Genomic DNA, 19,226 nt, shown 5'->3' with positions numbered 1-19,226 from the left:
TCCAAGCACGAGTGACCTTTGACATACAAGCGGTACTTCTTGTGTTTTGTTTTGTGGGATTGGAAAAGAGCGAGTAGAAACACTTCTTCTAAAGACTGTTTTGTGAGTATTTCTTCTAAATTGCTTTAAAATAATTGCTGTCAAAGGTTGAGTATTGTGACATAATTATTTCAAAGCAAAGGAGTTCAAAATCAGAAGTGTAGTTTTCATACTATAATAGATCTGATCTGATTCCATTCTGGGAAAGTGAGAATGAGATTGATGAAGAGAAGTCAGTGACATGAGTGAGACTGAGAGTGAGATCATGGAGGAAGCTACTTCTAGAAATTATAAGGCTCCCCTGTGAGCTCACAGGGGAGCCTTTATAGTTTATATCAGAAACTAAAGGCTCCCCTGTGAGCTCACAAGAAATAGCTTCCTCCTACTTCTAGAAATTTTAGAAGTAGGAGGAAGCTATTTCTTCCTCCATGACCATGGTGAGACAATCAAGTTAATTCAATGCCGGCTTTTTTAAATCCACGTCCCATGTAGAATCAGATGGTGATTAATGAAAATAAAATTGATGGACGTGTTCTGTTTTATTATGCTCTTTATTAGTCTTAATTGATGATTAAATCATTCATAATGACATATTTAGTCAGGGATGAGATTGTTCAGACTTTTGTTGGCTGAATTAACTCAGACTTTTTAAGTTTTTATGTCAGTACAGCAGGAACTCGTATTTCCGTTATTCGTGTAAATATAGCACGAATTCGCGCCGTCCGCCAGATTTTATTTTCCGTGCATAGCTAGAACTTAGAAGTTCCTGCCATGAAACGAATCGAAAACTATGGTAGCTAATGCAGCCAAAATGCCTTACCCGCGGGACTTGTAACGTGTCTAAAAATGATCTAGCACAAAGACTCCCTAATAAAATGCAGACAATTTTTTATTTCTACCGACAGGTGCTATTTTATTATTTACAGTCATACGTAGTTTCGCTGATATTTCAATGGAAAATTAATTGCTGAATAAATCAATTTTGGGAAAATTAGTCTGAAGTCATGATATTCAGTTTAAAATTTTCTTTTAAACTTTTTACTTGGCAATTAGTCTGTTTCTAACCGAGGTAGTCTGTCTCCACATGTTGTTTTCATTGACGCAGCGCTGTAACATCATGGCGAAACGCTGAGAAGACCGGTGCGTACAAATTCTGACAGTTCTACAAAAAAAACGACAATGCACTGAAAAACAGAAATATGGTTAGAATCTGTACTGTATGTCGGCCTGGTGAAGAAAATCAGACAACATAATATTTTTTTCCATTATAATATAAAGAAATCCTGCTCATTGGTCTACTTCTCTAGTGCTTTGGATACTGTTACCTTTTGCTTTAGTGAAGCCTTTAAAAAGTTTACAAATAATTTATTCCCCCTTTTTTTTTATAAAGAAAATTTTTTTGTGTGTAGTTTTAGCTAGTAGTCTCTTCTCAAGCCACTAGGCCTACCTCATGGAGAATGAGTCATCAGTCTAAAGAAGAATCAAGCAAGAAGCGGCTGCGACAGACTAGTCTTGAGGATTGCTTCAGCTCGGTCATTAAGCGCCAAAGAAGGCTACAGGAAGGTAGTGCATCTTCTTTTTTGATATGAGATTTAAAGACACTGCACACTGTTGGTAATTGTCAAAGACCAGTCTTCTCACTTGGTGTGCTCAACATATCCATAAAATAACAATCTTGTGAAAATTTGAGCTTGATTGGTCATCAAAGTTGCGAGGTAATAATGAAAGAAAACAACACGCTTGTCACATGAAGTTGTGTGCTTTCAGATGCTTGCTCAAAATCTAATTCTGAGGAAAATTACTTCTTTCTTGAAAACTATATTACTGCAGAGGGAGCCGTTTCTCACAATGTTTTATACTATCAACCTCTCCCCATTACTCGTTACCATGTAAGGCTTTATGCTAATAATTATTTTGAGTAACTACCAATAGTGTCCAGTGCCTTTAAATGTAACAAAACACAATCCCCCTCTCTCTCGTGTTGATGCTCAGCAGAAGAATCCATCCTGGATGACATTGAGACGAGTGAGATGAATGTCAAACCTTCAGAGGGTTTCTCAGAGAAGCAGAGGATGATGCGAGAGAAGATTGCGGCTGCCGCGGAGAGGAGAAGGTATGTACAGTCAACTCTCGTTTTAACAGGGTCTCTGCGACGAGCCAAATTACGTCTTTATAATACCAGTACTAGGTTCTTATATGAAGCGCTTTATCACATCACAGGGTGTCGTGGTCAAGCGGATAAGAGCACCGAACTCAAGCTCTGGTGCTTCTGTTCAACAGAGAGTGGGTTCGAATCCCGGTCGTGACACTTGTGTCCCTTAGCAAGACACTTAACTATAATTGCTTCTCTCCACCCAGGGGGTAAATGGGTACCTGTGAGGGCAGAGATGATTCTTGAGATCGGTTTAGCCAAGTTAAGCGCATATAATTGTTGCACATATTCCCGAGGAAGCTGAAATGGTTTAAGGAGTGATTTACGGCCGAGTGACCAGGGGTAATACTTTGAGAAGCCCTCGGGTGTGAAAAGCGCTATAGAAACTGGTTATTCTTATTATTATCATCCCTAAGAATGTATCAGAGCACTCCGTATTCTTTTATGTAAGGTATGTGGAGCTACAATATACGTATAACAGGAATGTTGTTATTTACATGTAGATGACAGCTAAACAAAGAAACACAATGCAGAAATGAAATTCAGGAATTCAGAATGTACTCTTTTATATAAGCAGAACTTCTTTATCTCAGTGCTTTTTCAGAACCAATATTATTTTCTTTGTCAGGGGAAATGTTTGGATACTCTTGATTAGAGTTTGTAAAGGACAGTGATTTTTTCTTTTTAAGGTAAAATTTGTTTCAGATATCAATATAAACCACACGGGGAAACTGACTGGGTAAATTTTGAAATGAGTTTTGGGGTTGACCAAAAAGAATTGACTAGAGTGGGATTCGAACCAACGACCTTCGGATTAATGTGCCGGCGCTCTACCAACTGAGCTATCTAGCCCTTTATTGGTGGTGTCCCTATTTTGTCAATATCTTTGTTCGGCACGTTAATATCTTTGTTCGGTCGTTGGTTCGAATCCCACTCTAGTCAATTCTGTGTTCATCCCCAAAACTCATTTCAACATTTACCCAGTCAGTTTCCCTTGTGGTTTATATTGAAATCTGAAACAAAAAGTCGCATCCCCTTAAGGTGATCCCCTGGCTGCCGCTTCCCAGGTTGTATCGTACTTTGGGTGTGATCCCTGGCTACACGGCAGTTAACGGTTGTATGGCTTCTGACTGGCACCCCGAACAAAGATATTGACAAAATAGGGACACCGTCACTATAGGGCTAGTTAGCTCAGTTGGTAGAGCGCCGGCACATTAATCCGTAGGTCGTTGGTTCGAATCCCACATTAGTCAATTCTTTGTTCAACCCCAAAATTTATTTAAAATTTGTGAGAGTACATAGTGTCTTTCTCTCTTAAAGTTCTGCTCTCTTTTTCTTTCCATTAGGGAGTCGCAATCTCCGTACTCGACCCCGCCCCATGACGAGCCGCCCTCACCAGAGAGCGACCCGAACATTGACACTAAACTAAACGAATCATGCCCAACCACATCTCACAATCAACCAAAGCCCAAGGCCAGTGATGGCTTGAACGTCGACAAACCATCAACAAGCACAACAGGAAATAAACCCAAAGACACAGCAAACAGCAGTAGCAGCTACAGAAAATCAACAGGAAACGGTAGCAGGAACTTTGAGTCGGTGTTCTCTTATCTGGAAGACAGTGATAATGATGATATTGGGGAGTCATCTTCTTATCCATCTAATAGAACAAGGAGTGGAGCTAAGGACTCCATCACTTCTCCCGCCTCGGTTAGAGACAGTCCCAAAAAACCATCGCCCCGAAAGGTTAACTTGTCCCCAGTTTCTAAGAACACATTGCAGAAGAAACCGAAGATAGTTGATTCCAAGGATGAGGAGGATTCAATTGAAGATGAGAAAGATGACGGGAATGTCTCGCCAACGTTGGAATATAACTCATCGATGCCGTTATTCACAGAGTAAGTGAAACTTGTGAAAGTAGTGTACGCTTTTATACCAGAATATTGTAGTAAATGTACATGAACATCATCCTTAAAGCATCTTTGTGTAATATGATTTATTTTTACCCTTACACTGAATGTGTATTAAGGGCTGTATACTCGATGAATTTCTGTGAAGAAAAAAAATCCACAGGCAAATCACTCAGGTGGGATTCGAACCCACTACCATGACTACCTTTGCATTTGGTAAAGCAGATATCTTACCACTAGACCACCTAGCTAGCCCAATGGCTAGAGGCAGATCGAATTCTTCCTATTTGCTATATTTGCCTAAATTTTATTACTCCTTTATCCCTCAGTTCTGAGCCACAATCACCTCAAGACGTTGATGTAGCGACGAACAAAGATGCTGAAAGGATAGTATGGAGAGGAGTCAACATTTCTGAGATGAACCGAGCACCTGATTGTCGGACTCCGCTACCTCAGCTCAAACCAAACAACGAACATACCGTACTCTTCAGGGTAATTTTGATAATAATAATATTAACAAACTCTTACACTGTATATACATGTTGCGCATTTCACAATAACAGTATCAATGCGCTTTACATACGTGCACCAATAAAATCCCTTTAATCTTACTCAGCTCTTTACGGGGAGTATACAGCCCTGAGCTGCTGTAGCGCTCCAAAGGCTTTTTCATACACAATATCAACATCTACCCTCGCAGGTACACATACCCAAGCGCTTCACATTATTACCCCTGGTCACTGGGCCTCAAATCACTCCTTAAACCATCTCAGCTCCCTGGTGGGGAGTATGCAGCCTGTGCAACATTAACAGGCGCTACTCGGCTAAATCAATCACAAGAACCATCTCTGCCCTCATAGGTACCCATTTACCCCTGGTTGGGGAGAAGCAATAGTAGTAGAAGTAGTAAATTTCACTACTCGCCTCAAAATTGCTTCCCTCAAAATTTAGCAAGGCTGTTCGAATGAGGCTGTTTGAATAAGGCTGTTCTGCCACAGCAGGGCAGAATTGCTAAGGCAGGATTGCTGGAAAGGCCTCTCTTCAATGTTGTGGATGCGTGCTGCCAACGGCAACAGCCGTAGCCGAATACACTTGGCTCAGATACTGACTTCTATGTTTTCCTCTTTGACTCTAGCCATATATACGGACTGGCACCCCGCCTCGTCCGTATCCAGATGGATACCGTGATACATGGGACACGAACCATGTCAGGATGCCATGCTCCTTGGAAAACCTCTACCCCGTAGATGGCAAGGTGAGTGTTTTTTTTGTCAACTGTGTTTTTATTTTTTGAATGAGATACTGCCAAATATCACAAGGCCGGACTGCAACTTCAAGGGTGAAGGCTGCACTTAGAGGCACTGGACACTTTTGGTAATTACTCAAAATATTTGTTAGCATCAAATCTTACTTGGTAACATGCAATGGAGAGATGCTGATAGTAAAACACATTGTGCGAAACGGCTACCTCTGAAGTAAAGTACAATGTAGTTTTTGAGAAAGACGTAATTTCTTACTAAAATATTTGAACTGAATTTGAGACCTCAGCTGAGGTCTCGAATTCAATCATCTGAAACCACACAACTTGTGCGACTTGTGCGGTTTTTTTTCTTCAGTTGTTCTCTCGCAGCTTTGACAACCACTTGAGTTCAAATTTTCACAGGTTTGTTATTTTATGCATAATGTTGAGATACACCAAGTGAGAAAACTGGTCTTTGACAATTACCAAAGGTGTCCATTTCCTTTTTAGGCTGGCGACCATAAAACTGTCAACCATGGGCATGTTGTCACTTACTCCTGAGACTGAAACAGGGTTAACCCCTTTCCACAGTCTATACGGATTATAGGCATGGGAGTCACCCACTAGGAGCCTGGCTGGTAGAGCAGAATGCACTACCTTCCCAACTTCTTTACAAAGCAATTATGGTTGAGTGCCTTGCTCAAGGGCACAAGTGTCATGACCGAGTTTCGAACCCACACTCTGCTGCTGACAACACTAAGGCTTGAAATATCTCAACATATGCATAAAATAACAAACCTGTCAAAATTTTAGCTCAATCGGTCATCGAACTTGCGAGATAATAATGAGTGAAAAAACACCCATGTCACCTGAAGTTGTGTGCATTTAGATGGTTGATTTGGAGACCTCAAGTTCTAAATCTGAGGTCTCGAAATCAAATTCATGGAAAATTACTTCTTTCTCGAAAACTATGGCACTTCAGAGGGAGCTGTTTCTCACAATGTTTTATACCATCAACCTCTCCCCATTACTCGTCACCAAGAAAGTTTTTATGCCAATAATTATTTTGAGTAATTACCAATAGTGTCCACTGCCTTTAATGTATTTTTTGTGTAAATTTGGGTTTTTCGTTGTGACAAAAATATTTTCAAAAGAAATAGATTACTCCAGAAGCTCCAAAAAGTGCTGAAAAGTAATATAGCGAAGAGGGATGGATTCAGTTTTGGAAAACCAACACAAATTGGTGAAAGAGGTCTGTTTATTTCTTGCAGAATGGCGAAAAGACTGTTCAGAGTCGCTGGGAGCTGATCGAGCAAACACTACTCTGTCCAATCACAAACTCCTTAGAACTGGAGGTAAGTTATTACCATATCTCATGAATAATCATCATCCATACTCTGATTGGACAAATCTGTGTCAGGCCCCTCCTGCAATCATTGTTTAATATCCAATCAGAGTTGAGGAGTATCATTCATATTACACATATTTGTTTATATTTGTTTTATTTCTTATTGATTTTCATCAGCGGATAGCCGCCACTTACAGTTATCATTAAAAAAAGATAAAACTTCCAATCACGTTCCAACCTATATAATTCAGATGTCGTTCAGAATTGATTGATTAAATTAACATTCTGAGTGCACTTTTCATATTTTTGAAGGAAAAAAACGACGTATGGGCTATGTGCAAAAATTTATTGGTCTGAAGTTTCAACCTTAGCAAAGACAACACAACACAAACAAGTATACTGGCTACATTGTACATGTACATGTATTAGTCTAGATAAAAAAAAAATATGGCAGAATTACCTGTTGCAAAACTGCTTACCAACCAAAAGAACCTATGATATAAACGCAATTAAATTGGTAGCGGCCTGACAGTTCAACCCTAAAGGCCGGTTTATAGTCGGTCGCGTGACGGGAAATCTTGCGCGCAATCCTAAGACTGAGGCCTAAAAACCGTGTCTTTTTATGATCACACGTCTAGATTTCTGACGCCTGACCATCGCGCGACCGACTATAACTCGGAGTCTTTCCGGAAGGCTGGAAAAAAGCAAAAAAAGATTTATGATTGCTTTTGTTTTCCAGGAGGCCATCTTGACGTACAATGCTCGCTACTGCACCAAGTGGAACTTCTCAGGATTGCATCATTTCTTCACAGAGGCGGTGGATCTGAATGAGACTCGACATTTCTTCAGTTACCTTCTCCCCAAGATTGTCAAGCTGGCGTTAATGCTTCCAAAGATATGTACACAGGTGAACAACAAACTTTCTAAATTTGTGGGGGGGGGGGGAGGTTGAATTTTTTTAGAGCAGGATTTGAACCCAGGCCCCGGATTTACGTCCCGGCGCTCTACCATCTGATCTGTCTAGCCCAAATGTTGACAGAATGATATTAACAATAAAAAGAAGAAAAACTTATATAGCGCAATTCAGTACTGCAAAACAAATTTATACAAGAGAAAGCAACAAATTAATTAAACAATATAAGATTACAAAAAAGATTGCGTGAGCAGGTGGGTCTTGGGATGTTATTTGAAGAGGTCCGGGATTTATCTGAGAACAGAGGGTAGCAGGAAGAGATTTCCAAAGGGTTGGTACACCCTCCCTTTAAAGACAGTGGACACTATTGGTAATTGTCAAAGACCAGTCTTCTCACTTGGTGTATCTCAAATATGCATCAAATAACAATACTGTGAAAATTTGAGTTTGAAGTTGCGAGATAACTATGAAAGAAAAAAACACCCTTACATGTATCTTACAAAGTTGTGTGCTTTCAGATGCTTGATTTTGAGATCACAAATTCTAAACTTGAGGTCTTGAAATCAAATTCGTGAAAAATTACTTCTTTCTTGAAAACTACGTCACTTCAGCGGGAGCCGTTTCTCACAATGTTTTATACTATCAACCTCTCCCCATTTCTCGTTACCAAGTGAGGTTTTATGCTGATTATTATTTTGAGTAATTATCAATAGTGTCCACTGCCTTTAAAAACAGACATGCACAAAGTTTTGATTTTGTGGTTTTCCAATATAGTTTTTATCAAGAGACTTGTTTGTGTGATGTGAAGGATATCTATTTTTTTTCAACATCTAAAATGCTTTCCAGGCGATACCTCTTCTGAGGCAGCAGCAGACCCATACCATCACTCTCACCCAGCTTCAGATTGCCTCCCTCCTCGCCAATGCATTCTTCTGTACCTTCCCAAGACGCAATGCTCAACAAAAGAAATCGGAATACTCAAGATTCCCGGACATCAACTTCAACAGGTAGGGGTCGCCTCCAAAAATCTGAGAAAAACTGCTTAGCACATATACACGTTATGCTTAGCAGAAACAGGTTACAGACCAGACTAGCGTATAATGCACATTGATTGTGACTTACTGGTCTGGGGTTCTCCTCATGCACAAGCTAGAGTATCAGGACGATAATGCGCAAATTGCTTACCGATTCCTGCAATTTTCTGTCAAACGTGTGAACTCTTACTTGACCAGTAATCTGTTTTCTCTTTTCCCCCGAAGATTCCCCACCCCAACCTCCGTCATCCTGACTTGTTTTTTGTTCCAAACAATAAAAGTCAATGCCACTAAAGATGGGTTTATTCATCGTGTGTCCTCTAGTTACAACAGAATTACCCATTGGAATCCCAGTATTGACATTTTCCAACCAAACCCTTCCTCCCTTCAAACATAAAATCAATGTTGTGATTTTTTTGTGTACCGTTTGTGTACTGTTTTCTACTAAACAGAATTTGTTTGAATTCGTTGTCAGGTTATTTGAAGGATCACAAAGGAAGTCTGTGGGAGTCAATCAAAGAAAAGCAGAGAAACTTCGCTGCATTATCAACTACTTCAGAAGAATAGACTTGCAAGGTAAATATCTGGGATCTTTGGATATTTTAAATACAGCTGTATAGCTGTACTGGATGTGAACAATGGTCCAGGGGGAAAACTCAATCAGATCAATCAATCAGTTTATTCCCACAGTTTCAAAATCACAATCAGTATCAAGATAGCTAACCTGGACCCAATTTCATACTGGTGCACAAGTACATGTACATGTAGCAAATATTGCCCAATGATTTTCCCTACTTAAAGGCAGTGGACACTATTGGTAATTACTCAAAATAATTATCATCATAAAACCTTTCTTGATTACGAGTAATGGGGAGAGGTTGATAGTATAAAGCATTGTGATAAACAGCTCCCTCTGAAGTGACGTAGTTTTCGAGAGAGAAGTAATTTTCCACAAATGTGATTTTGAGAACTCAAGTTTAGAACTTGAGGTCTCGAAATCAAGCATCAGAAAGCACACAACTTCGTGTGACAAGGGTGTTTTTTCTTTCATTATTATCTCGCAACTTCAACGACCGATTGAGCTCAAATTTTCACAGATTTGTTATTTTGGGCATATGTTGAGATACACCAACTGTGGAGGCTAGTCTTTGACAAGTACCAATAGTGTCCACTGTCTTTACACAATGTAAGCAGCGTACCAGTCACAAATGGTATGGTATTATTTGTGATAACCTTAGCTTGGTAAGCATACTTTTGTTGTGCTTAGCTACCTTTTGTGCTTTAGCAGCTCAATGAAACTGGGTCCAGCAGCCAATTTCAGAGCTCTGCTTATGAACTCTATAGAGGAAACCGATTTCTATAGAGAATCCTTAAAAGTTCTATAGAGAATCTGGAATGCTATAGAGTTTTATAGAACTCTATAAAGCGTTCTATAGAATTCTATAAAACTTGTTTGTAAGGGAAATCCAGCAATTTTGCAAATTAAAGACCACATCACGACTGTACTGCGAATGTAGTTGGCCACGACCCCACTACGCTTATTTTCAGCATGTTCAAAATAAATTCTAAGTCCCAAAAAACAGAAAAGAAACAGACTAACTCCTTTCGAAAAATTCGAAGTCCCAAAAAACAGTAAAGAAACAGTCCACCACTCTTCAACAAATATTCTAAGTCCCCTAAAACAGTAAAAAAACAGACTACCACCTTTCAAAAAAATTCTAAGTCCCAAAAAACAGTAAAGAAACAGTCCACCACTCTTCAACAAATATTCTAAGTCCCCAAAAACAGTAAAAAAACAGACTACCACCTTTCGAAAAAATTCTAAGTCCCAAAAAACAGTAAAGAAACAGTCACAAAATATTCTAAGTCCCCCAAAACAGTATAGAAACAGTCAACCACCCTCCCCAAAAATTCAGAGTCCATAAAAACAGTGAAAAACAGGTTTTGATGTTGCAAATTGGTAAAAAACAGTCTCTAACTTTGGCATATTTTCATTGAAACAGGAAAAAAACATATTTTTTTCCTAGTTTTTGGTGGGAAAACAGGAAAAAAACATGTTTCCAGCAGGATTAAAATAGGTTTTTCTATTAGAATTTCGGCAAGGGTAACAGTTACAGTGTAGCAAAGTTTTGTTCTAACTACATAACAGAACAAGTATCTTTAAAGTGTGAGCGTATTTCACAGGTTAGCATGATGTGAAGATTGGATTGAATTGGAAATCAGTGTTTTTGTTCTCTCCTCTCAGTCCCAGCTGGTACCGTCTCATTCACACGGAAAGCTCTTGATACAATGCCGAGATGGGAGAAGAGTTCTAACACATTAAGTAAAGTCCACGGTAACGTGACTGGAATGATCGAAGATGAGGGAGAGGGAATGCTGCAGGTAAGACCTTCCGGAAATACTTAACCGTTGAATAAAAATCATCTGAAAGCACGCAACTTTGTGTGACAAGGGTGTTTTTTCTTCCATTTATTATCTCGCAACTTCAACGTCCAATTGAGTTCAAATTTTCACAGGTTTGTTATTTTGTGCATTTGTTGAGATACACCAAGTGAAAAGACTGGTCTTTGACAACAAATATGAAATGATCATTGTTTTCACAAAGAGTCAATTTGGCCTCTGGGATAGTACTCCGCACTAATGAAGACACTTTTGCACCAAAATACCCGGCTGTCAGACAAACATTCCACATTGCTCTAGCAATCATGCCATCATCAAGTCGCCACTTGTAGTAGTAGTGTAATGCGAGTAAACATAAAACTTGAATATTCTTCGTCCCCAATGCAAACTTCCTTCTATTAAAGGGAGGGTACACGTTTGGTGATTACTCAAAACAAATATTAACTTAAAAACGGACTTTGTAACGAGCATCGGAGAGCTGTTGATGGTGTAAAACATTGTTAGAAACGGCTCCCTCTGAAGAAGCATAAATTTTGAAAAATAGTCAATTTCTCACTGTAACAATAAAAGACTTCAAGCTAGAAGTCTTTTATTCCTCACTGAAAGCACATAAATTCGTACAACAATGGTATTTTTTCTGTCATCATTTTCTCGCAACTTCGATGACCAATTGAGCCCATATTTTCACAGGCTTGTTATTTTATGATGATGGGATATACCAAGTGAGAAGACTGGTCTTTGACTTTCCTTCCCTTCCCTTTAAACCATTGCGGTACCCACTGCTAAAATATACATGTAGGATTCGCACTGCCTCTAGCTACAGGGCAATCTCTGTGGTCTAGTTGGTAAGACACTGCTCTAGAATTGCAAAGGTTGTGGGTTCGAATGCCACTTGAGTAAGATGCCTGTGATTTTTTTCACAGAGCTCGAAAAAGTACTGAGTATACAGTGCTAACCCACATCAGTGTATATGGGTAAAACCAAAATATGTATTCTTTATCCCCGATGCAAATTTCCATCTATTAAACTTTTGATTTTGTCATACCATAGATGGATTTTGCCAACATGTACATCGGTGGCGGAGCTTTGGGCAACGGCTTGGTGCAAGAGGAGATAAGATTCATGATTTGTCCAGAGCTGATCGTCTCCAGACTGTTCACGGAGGTTCTAGATCCCAATGAGTGCCTCGTCATCAAAGGTAGGTGTAGCTTTAAGGTACTGGGCACTATTGGTAATTACTCAAAATTGTAAGCAAAGAAACTTACTTGGTAGCGAGCGATGGTGAGCTGTTGATAGTATAAAACATTGTGAGAAACAGCTTTCTCTGAAGTAAAGTAGTTTTCGAGAAAGAAGTAATTTTTCACTAAAATATTTGAATTGAATTCGAAGACCTCAGCTGAGGTCTTGAATTCAAGCATCAAGGGTGCAACAAGGTTGTTTTTATCTGGCGTTATTCTCTCGCAACTTCAACAATTTTATGCATATGTTCATATGTACGCAAAGTGAGAAGATTTGTCTTTGACAATTACCAATAATGTCTGGTGCCTTTAACAGCAGAATTGGCATGGGACTGTTCAGGGTAAGCTTGGGCGATATCATGATATTATCGAATATCGCGATTTTATTTTGGAAACGATTTCGATATCGGATCGATTTGGTTTTAATCGAAATATCGATATATCGCGATATATCGCGATACATCGCGATATCGATTAAATATCGCAATACCAGGATGTATTTCCTAGCTGAGACATCGTGCACCCCATAGGTTTGGAGTAAAACCAGAAGAATATGTCATTAGAACACCTCTCTAATGCTATGACTGTCTCTTCTACAACTTTCACATGGAGTTTGATGACTGATGATGTCAAATTTAATTAATCGCGATTATATCGAATATCGCGATATATTGTCGGCGATATACCGTGAATAAAATAAATGGATATCGCCCAAGCTTAGTTCAGGGACCATCTGTATAGCTACTTTGCTTGTTTTTTCTGTCTGTCTGTCTGTCTGTCTGTTCTACCCTCTTTTTGTGTACTCTGATTCACTCCATGGTCGGAGGTAGTCTTTACCAAAGTTGCGGTGTTCAATAATGTCATATCTTCTTCTTCCATTGCATACTGGAGGGTTTCTTTGTCAATCTTTACTTCCTGATCTCATAGTCTACTCCCACATTATGCTACAGACCTTTCTCTTTGTAAGTTATAGGGGCAGAAACATTTCCAGGGGCACCAAGGCATGAACCAAGGGCATGGAGGCAAATTCCTCTGAAGTATCAGGCCTGATACTGGAACATTTTAAGTGGCACCAAGGCACCGACTAGAGGCATGGAGGCAGTTTCATCTGTGAAATTTCATGCCTGATACTGGAACATTTTAAGTGGCACCAAGGCACCGACTAGAGGCATGGAGGCAGTTTCATCTGTGAAATTTCATGCCTGATACTGGAACATTTTAGGGGGCACCAAGGCAGTGACCAGGGGCATGGAGGCAATTTTCTTCTGTGATGTATAAGGGTCTAATATTGTAGCATTTCAGAGGGCACCAAGGCAATGACCAAGGAGCATAGACAGTTGAGGCAAATGCCCTGTTTCCTCTGTGAGGTTTCAGTCTCATTGCTAATTAATCGAGCTATTAATTAATGTCTGATCTTGAAACAGGTGTAGAGAGGTTCAATGACTACACAGGGTATGCTAATACATTCAAATGGACTGGTGACTATCAAGACAGCATCCCCAGGTAGGTGTTCTCTTTGATCTCAAATTGTTATTTTACTTCGTTTTTTGCCTCAAAAGAGCCTTTTGCAAGAAGCAGCTGATGATCAATGATGTTGAGAGACATTCCTTGATTTACAAGAAGCCTTTTCCCTGTCATTTCTGGCCTTGTCAAAATTTGTCCGACCAGCGGAGAAGGACAGGGATTTTTACCCGCTGTTAATTCACCTTGTTTTAAAGAACCTTTCGCCGGTTTCCTTGATTTCCAAGAAGCCATTCCACTGTCATTTCTGGCCTTGTCAAAATTTGTCCGACCAGCGAAGAAGGACAGGGATTTTTACCCGCTTGTTTATAAACTAAAGAGATTTTCACCTATTTCAAACAGGCGCGTCAGTGTCGCGCCAAACTAAATAAGTATAGGAGCGACTCTAGGTCAATCCAAACAAAATTTGTTTCAGACAGGCGATTTTAATAGGCTTATAACATTTAAATAAGGTTCATCTCATGACAAGATCGGTAGTGTCGTGGCCGAGTGGTTAAGAGTACCGAATTCAAACACTGGTGTTTCTGATCAGCAGAGTGTGGGTTTGAATCCCCAGGCGTGACACTTGTGTCTTTAAGCAAGACACATAACCATTGCTTCGTCCTTTGGACGGGATGTAAAGCCGTTGGTCCCATGTGTTGTGTAAACGCATGTAAAAGAACCCAGTGCACTTATCGAAAAGAGAAGGGGTTTGCCCCGGTGTTCCTGGCTGGATTGGCAGCATATTGCGCCACGGCACCTTGTAAACCATTACATGGTGCTTAAGGACTAGGTCTTATATCTCAAAATTTGCCCCACTCCTTGCAGTAATAATACCGTGCGCTTTGTATCCTTTGGCAAAAGGCAGTTATAAATACGGTTATTATTATTATTATTAAGATCGATGACTGAAACTAAGGTGTTCCGAACAGCTAACTGTTCAGACATCAAACTTTGTACTTAATTCAGAATTTGGTTTGACCCGGCTCTTGATCGCCCGTCTGAAACACGTGTTAGACTGCTGTCTACTTGAAAACAAGCAGGGGTCTCTTTATGGCTGACTATAATCAACTCTGCAAAACACTAAATAGGGATTTGAGACCCCCTTCGAGTGCGAAAAGTGCTATATGTAAAAACTGTTTACTATTATTATCTGTCTTAGATTAATTTTCACAAGACCACTTATTTAATCAGAACAATAACATTTTCTTACAGAGATTCTTGGGGCCGCAAAGAAACTGAAATAGTCGCTCTCGATGCTCTTGTCTTCCGTAATTTCTCAGACCAGTTCAAACCGCAGCTTCTTCGCAGAGAACTCAATAAGGTAAAGATCAAAAAAGACAAAAGAAGTTCTCCTTTTGGTGTTCAAGAGCATCAATCATTTAACATGTTTAACTCATACTGATATCTCCCAACCTGAACAAATGGACCATGGTTAACGAAGAGAGGTTTACGGTAACAAAGAAACTGTCATGGTTGCATTCCATGGTCATCCCGGTCCAGCATCAGTGTCCTAAGCGCAGTTGTTTATTGTTGTGTTGCGTCCTTCTAAATTTAAAAAAATTTGATCTCTTTCCTTGGAAGGCGTTTTGTGGTTTCTACGAGAACGGTACACCAGTGGCAAACCTTACAGCCATTGCAACCGGCAACTGGGGATGTGGAGCGTTTGGAGGGGACGCTCGCCTCAAAGGTAAGATAAATCTTTAAAGGGTTTGTGTACTTTTCTTGTAGGACATAGAACACCACCCACAGATTTACATTAAGGTTAAATGGTTTAAAAATAACGATAGTAGAAAGCTTCCCTTAAAACAGTACTTGCTGAGGTGTTGTAGTTTTTGCAAAATGGTTAAAACAATTTTACAAAAAATATTTAGCATGTACATGTACATGAACAATGGATTTATGTGACCCTCCTGAAAGCATTATACAATTGTTGCACGCTGGGACGGGGTCCATGGCGTTTTGTACACTCGAGGGGGAAAATGGTACCCGAGGCGAAGCCGAGGGTGCCATTTTCCCTCGAGGGTGTACAAAACCCTTGGACCCCAGTCACAACGTGCAACAATTGTTTTGTTATACCTTTGTATAATTGTTATTCTTCTTCTCGAAGTTCTGTTGTCAACTTCAAACATTATTACGACGGACTATTCATTGTTGAATAAGCAGACGAACGAGAAACAATTCCCTCGAACCCGCGGGTGTTTCGTACACAGCGCGAAAGCGACCAATGCTGGGAACAATCAAGGTGATGTACACCGGTGTACATCACTTTTCATGTTACCCGGCCCGTCGCGAGCCATGTAATATGCGTTTTTGTTGCGCGTCACATGATTGGTTTTCGACCAATCAAACTTCACAGCTTGTTACCGAGGTATAACAATGCTATGTGATGACTAATGAGACTGTAAATTACATTCACAGTGAATAGGGATTCATGTCATGGCCAAAAAACTTGATGATCTACAAAACGTAGCAAAACCTTTCAATTATTTCGTCTTATAAAGAAGAAACAATTTCCAGTGTTATTTATGTCATCAGTTAAGCATTCTAAGGATAACTGTATGTGGAAATGTAGTTTAATTGTATTCCCTTTTGTTTCCTTTTTGATTTTGTGTCCACCATTTTGGGGTTTTTTCTTTTTTAAAGGCAGTGGACACTATTGGTAATTGTCAAAGACTAGCCTTCACAGTTGGTGTTTCTCAACATATGCATAAAATAACAAACCTTTGAAAATTTGAGCTCAATCGGCCATCGAACTTGCGAGATAATAATGAAAGACAAAAACACCCTTGTCACACGAAGTTGTGTGCGTTTAGATGGTTGATTTCAAGACCTCAAGTTCTAAATCTGAGGTCTCAAAATCAAATTCGTGGAAAATTACTTCTTTCTCAAAAACTATGACAGCTGTTTCTAACAATGTTTTATACCATCAACCTCTCCCCATTACTCATTTCCAAGTAAGGTTTTATGCTAATTATTATTTTGAGTAATTACCAATAGTGTCCACTGCCTTTAAAACGCTGCTTTCACAATTCCTGGTTGTCTGTTTCACTCCAGTATATTTTTATAGTGAATTTAATGTAAATGTACATGGACATGTATTTGATGTAATTTTATTGTGAACCAAATTCCCTTAGTCTTGAGCATTTTATTTGTCATGTATTTTTGCAAAATAAACTAATATTGATTTAAAAATGTAATTAACCGTAAGTTTTTTGTTATGTGTTTTGGTTCAGGTCTCTTACAAATGATGGCTGCAGCTGAGTGTCATCGTGACGTGGCCTACTTTACTTTCGGGGATGCGAAGCTGTGCTTTGAGCTTTGCAAGATGAATGAGTTCCTTGTGTCACAAGGTGTGACAGTTGGTGAGTAGTAAATGAGTTATCAGACTAAAATGTGTCACAAGTAGGGTGAGGTATCTGTAGAGTGAGTTATCTGTAGAATGAGTAATCTTTAGAATGAGTAACCATTAGAGTGTTTAATTAATAGAGTGAGTGATAAGTAGAGTGAGCTATCAGTTAAAAAAGGAATCGGTCGAGTCAGTCATCGATCAAATTCATAATCAGTAGAATGAGTAATCTGTAAATTGAGTAATCAGTAGTTAATGAGAAATCAGTACAGTGAGTAATCAATAGAGTCAGCCATCTATTAAAAAAGCAATAGGTTGAGATCAGTAAAAGTGAATAACAATTAGAATGAGTATCAGTGGATTGAGTAATTAGTTGAATGAGTTATCTGTAGAATGAGTTATCAGTAGATTGAGTAATCAGTTGAATGAGTAATCAGTTGAATGAGTGAGTGGAGGAATAGGTTAGCAGTAGAGTGAGTAAGCAGCCGAATGAGTAATAAGTAGAGTGAGTAATCTGTAGAGTGAGTAATAAGTGAATGAGTTATCAGTAGAATGAGTAGTCATTCAGTTAATGAATCATAGACTGAGTAATCGGTAGAATGAGTGATCATTGAAATCGAGTACCTTTAAAACAAAGAGCAGATCTTTACATCGTCATTAATTTTACCCAATGTCTAAGGTGACCTCTGGCTGGTGTTGCAGCGCTACCGGGACGAAGTCCTCAGTAAAACTAAAAGAAACTTTGCCAATCTGTACACCTTCATCTACCAGGTATACAACGACTTTGAGTCGTCCACTGATAACGAAGAAGATGAGGAGAAGGAGAAGGAAGCAGGAGAAGATGTTGATGGAGAAGATGCTGCGAGTCCTAGCCCAGATTACAGAGTTGATACTCCGTAGAGTAAAACCACTTTGTAAACTATCACTGCAGTCGATTTCACCAAATTATTTCTAACTTAGGGTTAATCTTAGGATTTAGGACGAGTTCAGTTCCGCATCCATAGACTTTAGAATGCATTGAACCCATCCTAAGTTAGGAAGAGTTAATCGTCCTAACTTGAGATAGGATTAATCCTAGCGTTTCGTGAATGCGGCTGTAGGACTTTCCTGGATGCGATTTTCAGACTTTTGTCTGAATTCATACTTTTTTTGTGTCTGCCTGGTGACAAAACAATGCTGACATTTAAACCCAAGATAAAAGAGAGACCTGATCTTTGATCATCTCTAACACTCTGGATACCCAGAAGCTCATTTGAATCTACTCAAGGGGTTATCAAAAAGTGGGAGTGCTCTCAGTTTAAAGGGAAGGTACACTGCTGGTAATTGTCAAAGACCAGTGTTCTCACTTGGTGTATTTCAACATATGCATAAAATTACAAACCTGTGAAATTTTGAGCTCAAATGGTCATCGAAGTTGGGAGAAATTCATGAAAGACAAAACACCCTTGTTAGACGAACTCGTGTGCTTTCAGATAGGAATAAAAGACTTCTAGAAGTCTTTTATTATTTAGGGAGAAATTACCTCTATTTCAAAATCTATGCTACTTCAAAGGGAGCCGTTTCCCACTATGTTTTATACTATCAACAGCTCTCCAATGCTCGTTACCAAGTCAGTTTTTAAGTTAATATTTGTTTTGAGTAGTTACCAAACGTGTACCTTCCCTTTAACTGACCGCCCAAGATCTGGATAAAATTTTTGATTTTTTTTTCTCAGTAATAACTGCCATCCCTGAATACATTAAAGGAACACATTGCCTTGGATCGGACGAGTTGGTCTATACAAAAGTGTTTGTAACCGTTTGTTATGAAATGCACATGGGTAGAAAGATAATTTAAAAGTAGAATACAATGATCCACACAAGTTTGCCTCGAAATTGCATGGTTTTCCTTTTACTGTGCGAACAAAAACGGTCGGCCATTTATGGGAGTCAAAAATTTGACTCCCATAAATGGCCGACCGTGTTAGTCAACGAGGTAAAAGAAAAACCGTGCAATTTCGAGGCATGTTTGTGTGGATCATTGTATTCTACTTTTACAGCATCTTTCTACCCATATGCATATTATAACAAATGCTTTTCAAACACCAACTCGACCGATCCAAGG

The 19,226-nt window shown here is 39.3% G+C and overlaps 1 protein-coding gene and 1 non-coding gene across 4 annotated transcripts; one reads left to right on the top strand and one right to left on the bottom strand.

Annotated features, from left to right (window-relative positions):
• Positions 1–32: 32 nt before the first annotated feature.
• Positions 33–18,956, top strand: LOC139953172 (poly(ADP-ribose) glycohydrolase-like). 3 transcript variants are annotated; one of them, XM_071952605.1, is made up of 17 exons: positions 33–102; positions 1,449–1,602; positions 2,035–2,152; positions 3,538–4,089; positions 4,431–4,593; positions 5,237–5,356; positions 6,613–6,696; positions 7,429–7,596; positions 8,449–8,609; positions 9,112–9,212; positions 10,882–11,018; positions 12,087–12,234; positions 13,699–13,777; positions 14,990–15,098; positions 15,359–15,464; positions 17,011–17,139; positions 17,803–18,956. In XM_071952605.1, exons 2-17 carry the CDS (start codon positions 1,497–1,499, stop codon positions 18,021–18,023), a joined length of 2,502 nt encoding a protein of 833 aa, XP_071808706.1. In that variant the 5' UTR covers positions 33–102; positions 1,449–1,496; the 3' UTR covers positions 18,024–18,956. The 3 variants fall into 3 exon arrangements, with proteins under 3 accessions (XP_071808706.1, XP_071808704.1, XP_071808705.1); XM_071952603.1 differs by having other exon boundaries at positions 2,032–2,152; XM_071952604.1 differs by having other exon boundaries at positions 60–102; positions 1,430–1,602; positions 2,032–2,152.
• Positions 2,971–3,043, bottom strand: Trnan-auu (transfer RNA asparagine (anticodon AUU)). Its single transcript has one exon. It is a non-coding gene; the product is annotated as a tRNA-Asn (tRNA).
• Positions 18,957–19,226: the final 270 nt, after the last annotated feature.

This window comes from Asterias amurensis, chromosome 21 (assembly GCF_032118995.1).
Source record: "Asterias amurensis chromosome 21, ASM3211899v1".
NCBI classification, from domain to species: Eukaryota; Metazoa; Echinodermata; class Asteroidea; order Forcipulatida; family Asteriidae; genus Asterias; species Asterias amurensis.
Note: the sequence above shows the minus strand (reverse complement) of the source record. Positions and strands in the feature narration are given on the sequence as shown.